The 14,985-nt window shown below is 46.9% G+C and overlaps 1 protein-coding gene across 2 annotated transcripts in view; it reads left to right on the top strand.

Annotated features, from left to right (window-relative positions):
* Positions 1 to 14,985, top strand: part of TRAPPC10 (trafficking protein particle complex subunit 10) — an 84,996-nt gene that overhangs the window by 21,761 nt on the left and 48,250 nt on the right. For both annotated transcript variants that reach the window (XM_074324482.2, XM_088794437.1), the window contains exons 2-3: positions 613 to 694; positions 5,164 to 5,299. In XM_074324482.2, the coding sequence (XP_074180583.2) occupies positions 613 to 694; positions 5,164 to 5,299 (218 nt within the window). The remainder of the gene's footprint in view (positions 1 to 612; positions 695 to 5,163; positions 5,300 to 14,985) is intronic.

The following is a 14,985-nucleotide window of genomic DNA, read 5'->3' as shown; positions in this document are numbered from 1 at the left end:
GTTATTTAAGAGACAATCTTTTTTTTTTTTTTTTTTTTTTAAAGATTTTATTGGGGACGGGGAACAGGACTTTATTGGGGAACAATGTGAACTTCTAGGACTTTTTTCCAAGTCAAGTTGTTGTCCTTTCAGTCTTAGTTGTGGAGAGTGCAGCTCAGCTCCAGGTCCAGTTGCCGTTGCTAGTTGCAGGGGGCGCAGCCCACCATCCCTTGTGGGAGTCGAGGAATTGAACTGACCACCTTGTGGTTGAGAGCCCGCACTCCAACCAACTGAGTCATCAGGGAGCTCAGCTCAAGGTGCCGTGTTCAATCTTAGTTGCAGGGGGCAGAGCCCACCATCCCTTGCGGGACTCAAGGAATCGAACCGGCAACCTTGTGGTTGAGAGCCCACTGGCCCCTGTGGGAATCGACCCGGCAGCCTTTGGAGTTAGGAGCACGGAGCTCCAACCGCCTGAGCCACCGGGACGGCCCTTAAGAGACAATCTTGTTTCCTGATACCGTTTTACTACATATAAAATTGTCTAAAATTAGCAATTTAATAACATGTAGAGCCCATTTTGCCTCGATTTACCTAAAACTGTCTCAACTGGATTTCTCGTTGTTCCTGTTGCAGCTGCTGGAGATCAGAACTTATTCGCCTCTGTCTACCCGACGCTTTCGCAGCAGCTCCCGAGAGAGCCTATGGAGTGGAGAAGGTATGTTTGCTTGCTTCTTGGCTGCTCTTCCTTTCCCCTCCCCCGTTTCTGTGAGGAAGCCCAGTGGTCAGTTAAGGCGGAAGTTCTGCAGTGGAACGTGGAGAAGCTGAAGGGCGTCCCACACAACCTTCAGCCTTACTCCTTCAGGGACATGGTGACTTCCTTAACAAGACACAGGGTGGTAGGAACACGACGGCTCCTTTGTGTCACAGGCCTGCTTTTATGGCGGTGCCACCTGACGCTTCAGGCTCACCAGACTGTCTTCAAGGAAGGACAGGCGTGTGCGAGGAGCCGCCACTCACTCAGGCCCCTCGGTAAAGCCGAGGACGTGGCCTCGGTCTGCGGTCTGTCCCAGACCTCCCTGCACCCTGCGTTCGCTCCGCGTGCTTTCTGGAGGCTGAGAAAGTCACAGAAAGCCCTTTGGTAAGAGTTAGGAGACCAGCGCCGGCAGCCACCAGGCGCCCTGCTGTGTGTGGTGTCTGTCCGGTGACTTGTTCAGAGGGAGTCATTGACTGAATCGTCTTACTGGAAAACTCACTTGTGGTAAGGTGTTACTTTTAGAAAACATTTGGATTTTGATTTGTTCATACAGATAATCTGATTTTAGCCAAGGTGGATAAAAAATGTCCTGTTGTTACTTCTGCTCAGTAGTTCTGGTTCTTGGCCACTGTCCCTTTCTGACCACCAGTTTGTACCACAGGAGGATTAGTGTGGTTTCCTGGGGTTGACTCACTCAGGGTCTCTGTTGACTCTCGGGTCATTTTTGAGCCCGATGGTTGTGTTACAGGAATGTATTTAATTACTAACGTTTAATATAAATAGTGTACAGAAAGGGAGAGAATTCTCTTACAGAAAATCGCTCAACCTTCGAGGCGGCCCAATGCTGTGAGCAAGGGAAGACAGTGCAGCAAATAGGGAAGTTAATGCCTGAAGGAATGGAGTCATTGAAAAGGGTTTCAAATAAGCATACGTTATTGAAACATTCAGAAAGATAAAAGCAAAACAAGTGTGGCCATGAAACAAGAAAGGGGGTTATGAGGAAAAAAGTGAAACAGAAAAGCTACAGAGATTCAATGTCTGTATTCATCCTTCACCTTCCTGAAAGCTCTAAATGAGAAAAAGGCCCAAAGAGGCCCAAATGCACAAGGACAGAGGAAGGGGGTGGAGGTGAGGGTGGCACAGATGTGGGCACCTTTGTGGTAGAAGCAGGAAAGATGGAGGAGTCGGAAGAGAAAGCCGAGCCCGTGCACCTGCAGTGTGGCTTCCTAGGGAGCAGGCGCGTTCCTGGCAGGTGACAGGACTGTGGGCCTTTAGGGGAGGGCAAGACCAGGCTGCAGAGGGTGGTGGCCGAGGTCATGGCAGGGAGCCGTTAGACACAGGGCCCCTAGTGCTGTGTGTGCGTGAGAGAGAGAGAGAGAGAGAGAGAGAGAGAAAGCGACCGCTGTTGTCTGCCACTTTGGGAACCTGGGGGCTCTTTCTGGAGACAGAGAAGTTCTAGAGCCTTGGATGCGAGCACTGCAGAAAGCAGGGAGAAGTGCTGTTCTGAAACCAGCAGGTCGAGCTGAATAGCGTACAGCTCAGGTCCAAGGACCCTGTGCCACATGCGTGCTCCCCAGGCAAGAGCAGAGAATTCTTCTCAGGGGAGAGCGGAGGGCCCCGGATCTAAGACCTACCACGCCCCCTTCTCCAGGAAACATGCGGAGGAGGTGCTTCATCGAATTTAGGACACAGACGCATCCCTGCTTAGAGCAGGAGGACGTGGGCTCCTGAGCGACGTCACCGAGGAAAGGGACTGGTCGATTGCCTGGTACCTGGCTGTGTGGGTAGCACACAGCTTACGGTTCTGTTGGAGAGCTTCGGAAGGTTTAAAAATGGTGACACTGACAGCTAAGAAAATGAGAAGTGCCGTGAAGAAGAAAAGTGACGCCAGAAAGCTGCTGTAACCAGAGGGCGCTGCGTGGCCTGTAGTGAGCAGCTCCTGCGTGTAATCCTAAGGGAAACGTGGACTAGGGACAGTCTAAACGTGACAGCTGTCGGGAGGGGGCGGGAGAGCAGGATGGACAGACAGACAGACTGCATCTGCCATCACAGACAGTGGGAGAGCATGTCTGAAATTAAAGCACTTGGGGAGATGCTGTGGGCTGAATTGTGGCCTCCAAAGGGTAGGCCCGTCTGGAACCTGGGAATGGGACCTCATCTGGAATAGAGGTCTTTGCAGATCCAGCAAGTTAGGGCTCCCAGGATGAGGTCCTCCTGGATTGTGGTGGGCCTACGTGCAATGACGTGTCCTTGGATGACACAGGAAAGAAGACACGTGAGGGGGGAGGCAGAGGTTGGAGTGATGTGTCCACCACCAAGGCTCAGAGGGTGGGAGAGGCAAGGAGCGAGCGGGGCCGCGCCGCCCTGCCGACACCGGGGCTTCAATCTTGGGCCCTGGAGCTGTAAGAGAATGTGGTTTTAAACTCCAGGGTTTGTGGAAATTGTTACAGTAGCTGTAGGGGACCAATATGTGGGGAGGTGGAGAAGGGTGGGGTACGCACCTGCTTGTGGAATGCGTGTTTGTGAAAACTATTACTTGGATAAAAATTTAAAGTGAACTGATTAGATCTTGGTGATAAAAAATAGTTGAGGCAGAAACTTCAGTCGGTGCAGTGAACAGCTGCGTAGCTGAGGAGCAAAGTAGTGAGTTGGAAGACTGAGCCATGAGCTGCTGGAGTTTAATGCTACGAGCTGGAGGTGGAGAGCATGGAAAAAAAGCTGAGGTGTGGAGGGTAGACCCAGAAGTGTCAGGAGCCCTCTAATGGCCATTTCCAGGAGGGAACAGAGAGACTGGAAGACAGGCAGTATTTGAAGAACCAATGTCAAGATTTTCCCAGAAGTGAATCAGAGCTCACAGGAGCCTGCTGGGGTCTAGCGGAATACAGCAAAACAGCAAACAGAAAGCCGTGCTGAGAAAACAGAGACAAGGAATATCAAATTAGCAGTCTCTCACAACATTTAAAATGCAGCATAAAATAGAATATTCAGGAAGAGTCTCAGAGTACTAAGGGAAAAGACTCGCACGAGTGGGAAGACTGTATCAGAGCCTTCCTTGGGGGGCTGACCGAGAGGGAGCTGGGAGACCTTGTTCCCCTGGGGGGTGGGGGATGGCCAGCTGGGGCCCAGGACGGGCGGGGACCCTGACCTGTCACTTCTGGCTGCACAAAGCCACATTCGAATATTCTGTTTACTGCTTGCCACGGCATGGAGACAGTTGAATAACTTTCTTAGACACGTGATCAGACACCTCACCACCGTGTCTGAAATAATAATGAAAGGATGTATCTCAAGAAGAAAAACGAAACCAGAGTTCACAAGACGAAAGAAGCAGCTGCCAGCAAACAAGTCATACGCAACATTTTGTGGAAGTTAAGGAATCAATCCTTTTAAAAATGAAAAAAATCTGAAATCCCAGATGTGTGGAAGAAAGCAGAGAGAAGAAAGTATACTGTCTTTCTTGTCTTATTCAGGGAGGATACACATTTACTTTAGACTTTGAAATAAAATTGAAGTTTGTGCATATAAAAATAAAAGTGTAACCAACCTCAGAATAGAAATAGATGATTAAACTTTCCAACCAGCAGAGGAAAAGGAGGGAAAAAGGAACCGTGATTAATGTCATGAAGGGCAGGAAAAGTAGGAGCCTGCCAGTAGGACAGAGACAAGCTCAGGCCTGAGCACGCTCGTGCGCAACAAGGCTGATGTCAGCTCGACAAACACGGACACTCCTGACATGGAGACACAGCCACTAGAGGTGGGAAATAAAGGTGTGGAGAAAAGACACGTGGGGCGTGATTTATTTTTAGAAGTATAGCAGAATTGCATCCGTACCCTCTGATAGCCTTGGATGGGATGTTTGTAGCTTGTGGGACTTCTCTGTGTGGTTTCCCCTGGGGTTGAGGAAAGGGGGGTGTTACCACTGTTTTATTTGTGCTGCGAACAGAAACCTGTTCCCTTTCACCAGACAACCCCCTTTCTGGATAATACAGGGTGTCACAAAAGTGTTAGTGCACTTTACAGCTTTCGTAGTTTCAAACTGCGCTTTTGTCATCTGGTAAACTGCTTTTATAGTGACTTCCAGATTGAGTGACACCCCAAGTATGGTCCATTTTTCTCAGAAGTCTGGATTGTTGCAAATTGCCCTGGTTAGAGAGAATATTACTGTGCAGATATCATTGAGTAAAATGAAAGATTTTATGGGGGCAGCTTTGACATGTAAATGTGAACTATGTTTATAAGTAATTTATAGAATCTTTCTGGACAGGCTATTACAGTTATGATTCAGGGTTAATATTCTATTTGTACTTCTGAACTCATGGAAATGATTAAATTATTGTTGCTTTTTTCTTTTTTTTTCCTTTTTTCTTTCCCTCTTTCTGCTGAACGTTCTGTAGTTGCTTTTCTCAGTGACTTTTTAAAATTGTTTATAGGTCCTACGGGCGGGCTCCAAAGATGATTCACCTAGAATCCAACTTTGTTCAATTCAAAGAGGAACTGCTGCCCAAGGAAGGAAACAAAGCTCTGCTTACGTTCCCCTTCCTGCATATTTATTGGACAGAATGCTGCGTAAGTACCATTTAGGGGCAGTTACGTTGGCATGTCTCGGAATAGAGCTAAGAACTCACTGGCCTAGGGTTTGTTAAGACAACTACGTTTTCAGATGGACTTTTTGATGCACTTTACTTGGGTTTTCTCCTCTTTCCTCCGTTCCTCAGCCGAACGTATGGCTTTGTCGCATATTCTGCCCTGGGCCGGTGTGTGGCACTGGCGGCGGGCCCCCGATAAGGCTTCCTCCTGGGGTTCCGACTGGTTGGGACCTGGGTCTCTGCACCCCAGCAGCCACTGGCATCGGTTGTCTTTAGCTCCGTTTTTCTGAGCCCGTGTGCCCAGCAGCACGGCAGTTACCCATCACCCTCGTTTGACTCACTGGGCTGTGGACCTGCGGGCGCGGCCTGCTCTCCTGCTCACCATGACCTGCATTGTAGGGGCCTCGTGACTGGCCCGCTGGCGAGTGAAGCTGCTGCCCTGGGCATGTGGCCTTTCCTCGCTCCCTGCATGTGTGTGTTCACAAATCCAGACAGACTCTTCTCATTCTCGACACAGTTCATCTGTCAGGTACCAACAGAAAATTCTGCGGGTCATTTCTTCCTGTCCATTTTGACTCTAAGCAGACAGACAATTAACAATACTCAGCATCTGTAAGTCGTTGCCTATTGTGAGAATGCAGCCTGAATCTGAGGAAGCGGAAGGAGCGTTTCTAGTTTGAGAAAGGACTCCGAGCTCACGCCTGGTTTCCCTGGGCTTCACCCCGGGCACCTTTTCCCTCTGCCCAGCAAGGCGTGTGACAGCATGTGTGAGGGGTCGTCTGCAGGGAGCTCATCAGTGATGGGGCTGGTCCCCCGGCACCTCTCCTCGGCACGTCCCCAAGTCCCAGACTCCCAGAGGGCGGGCAGGTGGCAGCACAGCCGTCGTGTCTGTGGGAGTGGTTCAGGCCCGGGAGGCGTTCTCATCACGGGGGTGGGAACCTGTCCTGGTGCAGCCAGGGGCCCACCTCGGGCAGGCCTGGCGAGGGCCGCCCCGGGCCTGGTAACATCTCTGTCCAGTCCCTCAGTGGTGCTGTTAGAGTTGCTTCTCCATGCTGGTTTCTCCATGCTGCAGCCCTGTTTTCCCCTCTGGACTAATAAGCCACCCCCAGGGGGCCTCCTTCTGTCCCCACCCAGCCCCCAGCCCTTAGAAGGCTTGCAAGCACCCCGCCCCAAGGGTAGCAGCCAGAATCCTCCAGGAAAGCGCCTGCCTTGGTTTTTGTGTAGTGTGCTACAGTCAGGGTGTCCCAGATGTGGCGAGAGGGTCATGCACACCGGCTCGTGTGCTCTGTCTGAGTGTTTCTGAGCCCTGCCGCCTTCTCCTGGCATCCGCTACCCCACCAAGCGCTGCTCTGCCGTCCTCCCGCAGGCTTCACGTCCTGTCCGTGTTTTCCTAGGCGCTCTTGCCCATTCGTTTTTCCATGTAAACTTCAGTGTCAAATTGCTTAGCTCCCAACAGAAGCTTTTTGGTATTTTTATTGGGACCACAGGAAATTGATAAAGCGTCACGTGCAGATCCATGCCGTGATGCTGAGATCTTCTAGCACAGACGGGTGTCTTTCCCCTGTGGGGGGAGGTCTGCTTCTGTGTCTGTCAGGTGTGTTTCATACGTCACTGGAGATTCGAAACAGTTCTTGTTCAATTTACTTCTAAGTATTTCACTTCGTTGTTGCTATTGTAAAACGAGGTCTCTGTCTCCCATTGTATCTCCTACTTGGTTGTCTTGTGTGTAGATGAAGGCTGTTGATTTTTTCATGTTAACCTTGCCGAATTCTTTTATTGTGTGAGTTGGTTTTATCATGGATTCTCCATGCCCCACTAGGGTTTTCCAGATATCCTATCGTGGCATCAGAAGACTTCCCTCTTCTCATGCCTCAGATTGTGTGCTCTGTTGTGAGACATTATTAAATAGCAGTGGGGATAGTGGGCGTCTTTGCGGGTCCCTGACTTCAGTGGGTTCCTCGTTAGGTAAGATGCTGGCTGCACGAGTCAGGTGAAGTTGTGAGCGTATGAAGGAAGTGCCAGCCATCCCTGTTCTCTCGGGGTTTTATTAGGAATACATCATTGAAGTTTTTAAAGTCTTTTTCAGACTCAGTGGAGATGATCAGATGATTTCTTCTGCTCAGATCTACTAATATGTTGAGTTATATGAATGGGTTTCTTATTGAGCCATACTTGCTTTCCTGGTAGAAATCCCACTTGGTCAAAGTATTATTTTCTTAATGTGGTTTTGTGTCCACTTTATTTAGGAATTTTGCATCTATATTCATAAGTGATTGGTCTATAACATTTTTTGTGCTATCTTTATCTGGTGTGGGTATCAATGTTATACTTGATTCATAAAAAGAAATTGGAAATGTTTTCTTAATTTTCTATTTCTTAAACAATTTATGTAGCCCTGGTCTCTGAGGTTTGATGGCATTCTCTTGTGAAACCATCTGGGCCTGGTACTTCCCGTAGGATGGTTCCTTTGATCACTTTCTGTATCCCTCCCATGGAAATTGGTCTGTTTAAGCCATTTGTACATTTTGATAAAACGATTTTTCTTAGAAATGACATATTGCAGTTAAGTTTTAAGATTTATTTTCATTGAGGAGTGTGGTCTTCTTTTGACTTAAAATACGCTCTGTGTCAATAGGTGTTTGCCCATTGTTGTTTCTTCCTTTGAGTGTTTGTATGTTCTCCTTTTCCTCCTTGGTTAAGTTAGCTAGTAGTTTGTTGCTTCTTCCCCCCAGGGAATCAGGGTTTTTATTCATTAACCTGATGTACTGTTCATCTGTTTTCTATTTAATTTAATTTCTGCTTTCATTTTTCTTATTTCTTTCCTTTGTTTCTTATAGTTTCCTTTGTTCTTTTTCTTGTTTTTTTTGAGAATGCATTTATTTTCATTTTTACATTTTTATTGATATCTTTGAAGACGTGAACTTAAATATATCCCAGTGTTCTATCATTATTTTTCAGAAATTCTCTGTTTTCTGATTATATTGCCCTTTTCATCCAGTAGTTTAACAGAAAGCTTTTAATTTACAGAAAGTTCAAAAGTTTTTCATTTTTAAATTTCTAATTTTATTGCATTATGATCAGAGAGTGTTGTTTATAATATTTCTGTTTTATGAAGCTTATTTTTTTCTCTGCCGGCCTTGTCCTGGCATCAGCCGTCCCCTCCCGAGTGCTGCTCCTAATAAATGATCAGTTTTTATGGATGCTCCTTGTGTTTGAGAATGTAGTTTCTCTGTTTTCTGATTATAATGTTAAGTATGTATTCGTAAGAGCTATCTTACTGGTTATGTTGCTTAGGCCATTTAAGTCTTAGTGATTTGTCCCCTTGTCCCATCTTTAACTGACGGCGGTATGTTAAAGCTGTCCCTTATAGATGTGTTTCTGTTTCTCTTGCATCTTCTGTAGTTTCTGTTTTGTACAGGTGGTTTGATGTATTATTTAGTGCATAGGTATTTGTAATTAGTGCAATTTTTATGGAATCAGATGTGTCATTTAAAAAATGGTTTCTGAGGAGTGTATCATGTTTGGGGAAGCCTTGTCTGTCTGAAGATAACTGATTTTCTCCTATATTTTCTTTCAATAATTTTATAATTTGTGTTTTATATTTTGATCTGTACAGCTTCAAGTAGTTTTTGTGTATGGTAGGAGCTGTGAGGATTTGGGGCCTACCTTTGTAGTCTAAATTGGTTGCTAATTGGCCTAACATCATTTCATAATTGTCTTTTTCTCACTTGTTGCAAATGTGTCCAGTATTCCGGACACTTCCGTTCTGATCATTGTCTGATCCGTGTGAGGGTCAGACTTATAACTATTAGACTTCTGTAATACGTATTGATATCTGTTCTTTTAAAATACAGCTCTTGGCTAGTATGCATTTTCTCTGCCATATGGGTTTTAGAATCCGATTGTTAGCTGTACAAATTTTATTTTCCAAAGATGGCTGGACCAGTGTGCACCGTCTCTCCGCTCTTCTGTGCATGGCCGGGACATCCTTCCATGAGAGGCCAAGTCTGCGTTTCCACTTGTGGAAGCTGGGTGGGTCTCGGACTGGGAGAAGGGACACTGTCTTTTGAGACTATATATCTTCTGCCAGTCCTCTTAAGATGCTTGCTTTAGAGCCCAGCTACCGTTCTGTGAGGAATTCAAGTGGCCCTTTGCGAAGGCCGCCCGCCCCGGTCTGCCAGCACACACAGCCTTGCTCCAGCCTCAAACCTGACAGCGGACACCAGGGGGCGCAAACCAGCTACCCACCAAGTGTCTGGGTTGCTACTAGAGAGAGTTTCGTGGGCATTCTGAACGAGGTGTTCTTTTTTTCCTTCCAATTGCATTTTCTAATAGGGGGCCTGTGTTTTTCTTGTTGTTGTTTCAGGGTTTTATTGTTTCTCAGTTTGGGTTAGTCTTGATTATTACCTATTAAGTTTCCTAGAGCAAGGTGATAATGTTTAGGATTTGAGATTTCAAAGTAAAGCTCCGTCTTATTTCAGTGCAGTTAGTTCTCACCTACCATCCTTCTCAGGCTGGTGGAACTGCAGCGAAATGGCACCTAAGGAACCAGCCTGACCGCAGGCTGCTGGGTATAAACAAGAGTTAGGTGCCTGTGACACCTTGGCAGTGTCATAACTTAATGGCGTTGAACAAAACTACACTATTGGAGGACCTGCTGTGGTGCTTTAGGGCTTATAGTACACGTCTGTCACTTGTCACTTCCTGCCTTCAAGTCACCTTGTACTACCTGGCACACAGTGTGCTTCTGGCCGCCTCCCAGCCTTTGGTGTTGTGGAGCTGTTATGATTTCAGCAGTCAGTTGTGTTGCAGAGAGAGCAGAGGAAGGAAACAGGTTTGGTATTCGCCCTCACAGCTACCTTTCCAGCCCCCCCCCCCCCATTCCTTTGTGTGCGTCCAGATTTTCAATCGGGTTCATGTCCTTCTGCCCGAGGGACTTCCTCTACGCTTTGTAGGGCAGGCTGTTGGCGACGAGCTCCAAGAAAGTCTTTATTTTGCCTTTATTTTGGGAGAATGTTTCGCTGGCTATAGAATTCTAGATGGAAAGTTCTTTTTTTTTCTTTCAGCACTTAAAAGATGTTGCTCCACTATCTTGATTTCCATGGTTACCCATGAGAAAATTTTTTTTGGTCTTTGTACATAAAGTGTCTTTTCTTTTTGGCGGCTTACGAATTTTTTTTTCTTTATCACTGGTTTTAGACAGTTTGATTATGCTATGCCTTGCTGTAGTTTTCATGTTTCTGTGCTTGGATTGTTTTGGGCTTTCTAAATGTATAATTTTCATCAAATATCTAACATTTTTGGTCATTATTTCTTCAGATATTTTTTCTGTTCCCCCATTTTTCTCCTCTCCTCTGGGGACTCTAGTTACCTTGTATATTTGGCTACTTGAAGTTCTACAGCTCACTGATGCTTTATCGGTCATTTGCTCTGTGTTTCATTTGGGTAATTTCTGTTTCTATGTCTTCGAGTTAACTGGTCATTTCTTCTGCAGCATCTAATCTGTTCTTACTCCCACGCAATGTGTGTCTCGGCAGCTTCACGGTTTTCATCTTCACGAGTCCTGTGTGCGTGCTCCCCTCCTCCTCCTCCTGAACATACCAGATTCCGCGTTTCTGCCTGACACCAGTCTTCCCTCTGCCTTCTTGAGCATATGAACTGTGGTTACAATAACTGTTAGTGGCTTTGTCTACTAGTTCTATTGTCTGTGTCCTTCCTGAGTCTATTTCTACTGATTGATTTTTCTACTTATTATGGACCATATATTCTTTTTTTTTTTTGCCAAAAGAAAGAAAAATTTTAATAGCATAGGTATGTTCAATGGAGAAGTGCAAGCTGTATGGATGGAGTTTAGGAAGCTGGAAAGGATATACTGTAGTTAAGATTCACAAAAGATTTTGCACATCAAACAAAAAAGATTGAATTTTATCCTGAAGGCTATACAGAATATGAATATCATCAATTAAATCTGGAAAGGTCAAATGCCTGACTTCAACAAATAGTGAGCTATTTTTTTTTAAATTAAATTTATTGGGGTGACAGTTGTTAGTAAAATTACATAGATTTCAGGTGTACAATTCTGTATTACATCATCTACAAATCCCATTGTGTGTTCACCACCCAGAGTCAGTTCTCCTTCAATCACCATATAGTTGATCCCCCTTACCCTCATCTCCCACCCCCCACCCCCCTTACCCTCTGGTAACCACTAAACTATTGTCTGTGTCTATGAGTTTCTGTTTTTCATTTGTTTGTCTTGTTCTTTTGTTGTTTTTGGTTTATATACCACATATCAGTGAAATCACATGGTTCTCTGCTTTTTCTGTCTGACTTATTTCGCTCAGCATTACTCTCTCAAGATCCATCCATGTTGTCACAAATGTTCCTATATCATCTTTTCTTACCGCCGAATAGTATTCCATTGTGTATATATACCACAACTTCTTTATCCATTCATCTATCGAAGGACGTTTTGGTTGTTTCCATGTCTTGGCCACTGTAAACAAAGCTGCAGTGAACATTGGAGCACACGTGTCTTTATGTATAAATGTTTTCAGATTTTTTGGGTAGATACCCAGGAGAGGGATTGCTGGGTCATATGGTAATTCTATTCGTAATTTTTTGAGGAACCTCCACACCGCCTTCCATAGTGGCTGCACCAGTCTGCATTCCCACCAACAGTGTATGAGGGTTCCTTTTTCTCCACAGCCTCTCCAACCCTTGTTACTATTTGTCTTGTTGATGATAGCCATTCTGACTGGGGTGAGGTGATATCTCATTGTGGTTTTGATTTGCATTTCTCTGATGATTAGTGATGTTGAGCATTTTTTCATATGTCTATTTGCCATTTGTATGTCCTCTTTGGAGAAATGTCTCTTCAAGTCCTCTGCCCATTTTTCAATTGGGTTGTTTGTTTTTTTGTTGTTGAGTTGCATGAGTTCCTTGTATATTCTGGATATTAGCCCCTTATCGGAGGCACTATTTGCAAAAATCTTCTCCCCTTCAGTTGGTGGCCTCTTTATTTTGTCGATGGTTTCTTTTGCTGTGCAGAAGCTTTTAAGTTTCATATAGTCCCATTCGTTTATTTTAGCTTTTACTTCCATTGCCTTAGGAGTCAAATTCATAAAATGCTCTTTGAACCCAAGGTCCATAAGTTTAGTACCTATGCTTTCTTCTATGCAGTGTATTGTGTCAGGTCTTATGCTTAAGTCTTTGATCCATTTTGAATTAACTTTGGTACATGGTGACAAATAGCAGTCCAGTTTCATTCTTTTGCACGTGGCTATCCAATTCTCCCAGCACCATTTATCGAAGAGGCTGTCTTTCCTCCATTGTATGTTTTTAGCTTCTTTGTCAAAAATTATCTGTCCATATTTATGTGGTTTTATTTCTGGGTTCTCAATTCTATTCCATTGGTCTATGTGTCTTTTTCTGCCAATACCATGCTGTTTTGATTATTGCGGCCCTGTAATACAAGTGGGAGTTTTTCTTAATGGATGCCAGACATTGTGAATTTTATCTTGTTTGGTGCTGGCATTTTTGTGATCCTAGAAATTTTCTTGAGGTTTGTTTAACCAAGTTACTTACTAAGTTTGATCCTTTTAGAAATTGCTTTTATGATTTGGTGGGTCCGGAGCAGTGGCCAGTTTCAGACCAATGATTTCTTACTTCCTGAGTTCTGGACCCAGTGCCCTGTGAATTAGGAAGTTTTCCTGTCTGGCCTGTGAGATTAGGTACTGCTCCCGGCCCCCGGGGGGGTGTCTGGTCTTGTCTGATGGCTCTCTCCACGCCCTGGGCAGTGCCTACCTGCACGTGCCGGTCAGTTCCCTGCCGAATTCTCGAGGGCCTTCTGCACGTGGCCAGGGTCTGTCATGCTGCCCTGCCCTCCCCTCTGGTAATCTGACCTCCTGGGAAGTCAACTGCCTTCACTTCCCAGGACTCCTCAGCTCTGCCTCCTCCACGCGGGGAGTCTGCCCGGCTCTGCCTCAGCCCCCGCCGCACTGTGGTTTGGAAACCCCCAGGCAGTCAGCTGTGCCCCTCGTGGGGTGCCACGCTTGTTTCTGTCCTGGGGTTCACTGTCCTTCGCTGCCTGGTGTCCATGGTCTTGGAAACCCTTGATTCATGTTTTCTTTTTGGGGATAGGAGTGGGGAGATTGTTTCAGGTGGTGTGTCAGTCTGGTCCCTGTCACTTCCTCTTGTCTGTTCATTGATAGATGGCAGAATGCACTCATTGATTTCTAGTTTTTGGAGTATAATCCATTGCTGTCATTACTTATTGTAATGCTCAGATTGTCCCCGATTTGGCTTCTGTGACCTTCTGAAATGTCCTCATTCTCTGAGTACTCCCTAACACAGGGGTTTCAGGGTCATCTTGTCCTTTCTCAGCCTGAACCCTGGGGTCAGCTGTTTCTCCAAAAAACCCTGGGCCTTTTAGTGGAAAATTATATTTAGAAACCAAGATCTGGAGCCACGCGTGCTCTCTGCTGTTGAGCCCTCTCAGTGGATAGAGGTGGAGAGCACACGTATGTGTATATGCACATGTATGTCACCCACACATGCCCCCACATCTGTATTTCCTTCTGTAGCTATATGTGTATGCATGTACACTCGTGTGCACACACACACACACACACACACACCCCATTCCCGTCCTAACCACAGGGTTGATGCAGCTGTCCTCCCTTCTCCGACACGGGAAGCCTGGCACTATCCTCCTTATGTTGGCTCATGTGAAGAGTCGCTGCCAGCAGGCACGCTTCCTCCTGTCCCCGCATCCTGCCCCCACATCGCGGTGCGCCCTGCTCTGGGCAGATGCTCTGCTGGACCATCTGCTCCTCACTCCCCCTGCCCACAGCCCCAGGCCAGCTCACCCACAGGGAGCCCCGCCCTGCTTAGCCCCAGACACCCCGTGCCACCCCCGCCCTGGTCCCTCATTGTCTCACGTGGGGTCCCACATCTTGCTCCGTGATGCCCTGCTCACCCTGCTTGACTGTGATTCCTGGGCGCAGCTGCTGCCCGCAAAGCTGCCCTCCCCGCCCCCAGCACAGGGGCCCTCCCTGCCCTCGCTGCTCATGGGTTTTTCCTCCATTAGCTTTGTTTTCCTGAGAGACCCTTAACCTCACTGGCTCACCTGGGCTCCTCTTCTGAAGAGCCACCAAGTCTACCGAGGACTGTCCCCATTTGCTCACTGTCACCTGTGATGGGTCAGACTGTGCTCCTGCTTTGCCCCAGAGCTCCGGGAGCTCTGTCCTACCTGCTCCTCAGCGACAGCTCCTCTGAGTCCCTGCAAACGGCCCACGCAGAGCAGAGGGCTCGGAACCAGCTGTCTCCTCCCCAGTGCGGAGAGCAGGGGGCGGGTGGAGGGTGCCTGGAGACAGGCCCTGGGGCTCGGGGCTCTTCACGGCCGCTTGGCCAGTGGAGCCTTGTGGTTTGGGTCTGCCCTTCGATAGAAGCTGCTGGGGCCTGTGGCTGCCGGTCATGGCCTTTGGTTTCACCGTCAGATGGGTGATGATGCATTTGGGCTCTTAGGGTTCCGACAGAACACCAGCGTTGTGAAGTCTGCACTGCAAGTCCTAAAAACGGCCAGTCTGTGGGGAATATGCAGCGTGTAGTGTGAGGGTAGCAAGTCACAGAAGATCGAGTTTTGCAAGATGCTTTTCCTCGTAA

This window comes from Rhinolophus sinicus, chromosome 17 (genome assembly GCF_057876585.1).
Source record: "Rhinolophus sinicus isolate RSI-liver-muscle chromosome 17, RSI-T2T, whole genome shotgun sequence".
Classification (NCBI taxonomy): Eukaryota; Metazoa; Chordata; class Mammalia; order Chiroptera; family Rhinolophidae; genus Rhinolophus; species Rhinolophus sinicus.
This window is presented reverse-complemented; position numbering and strand designations above follow the sequence as displayed.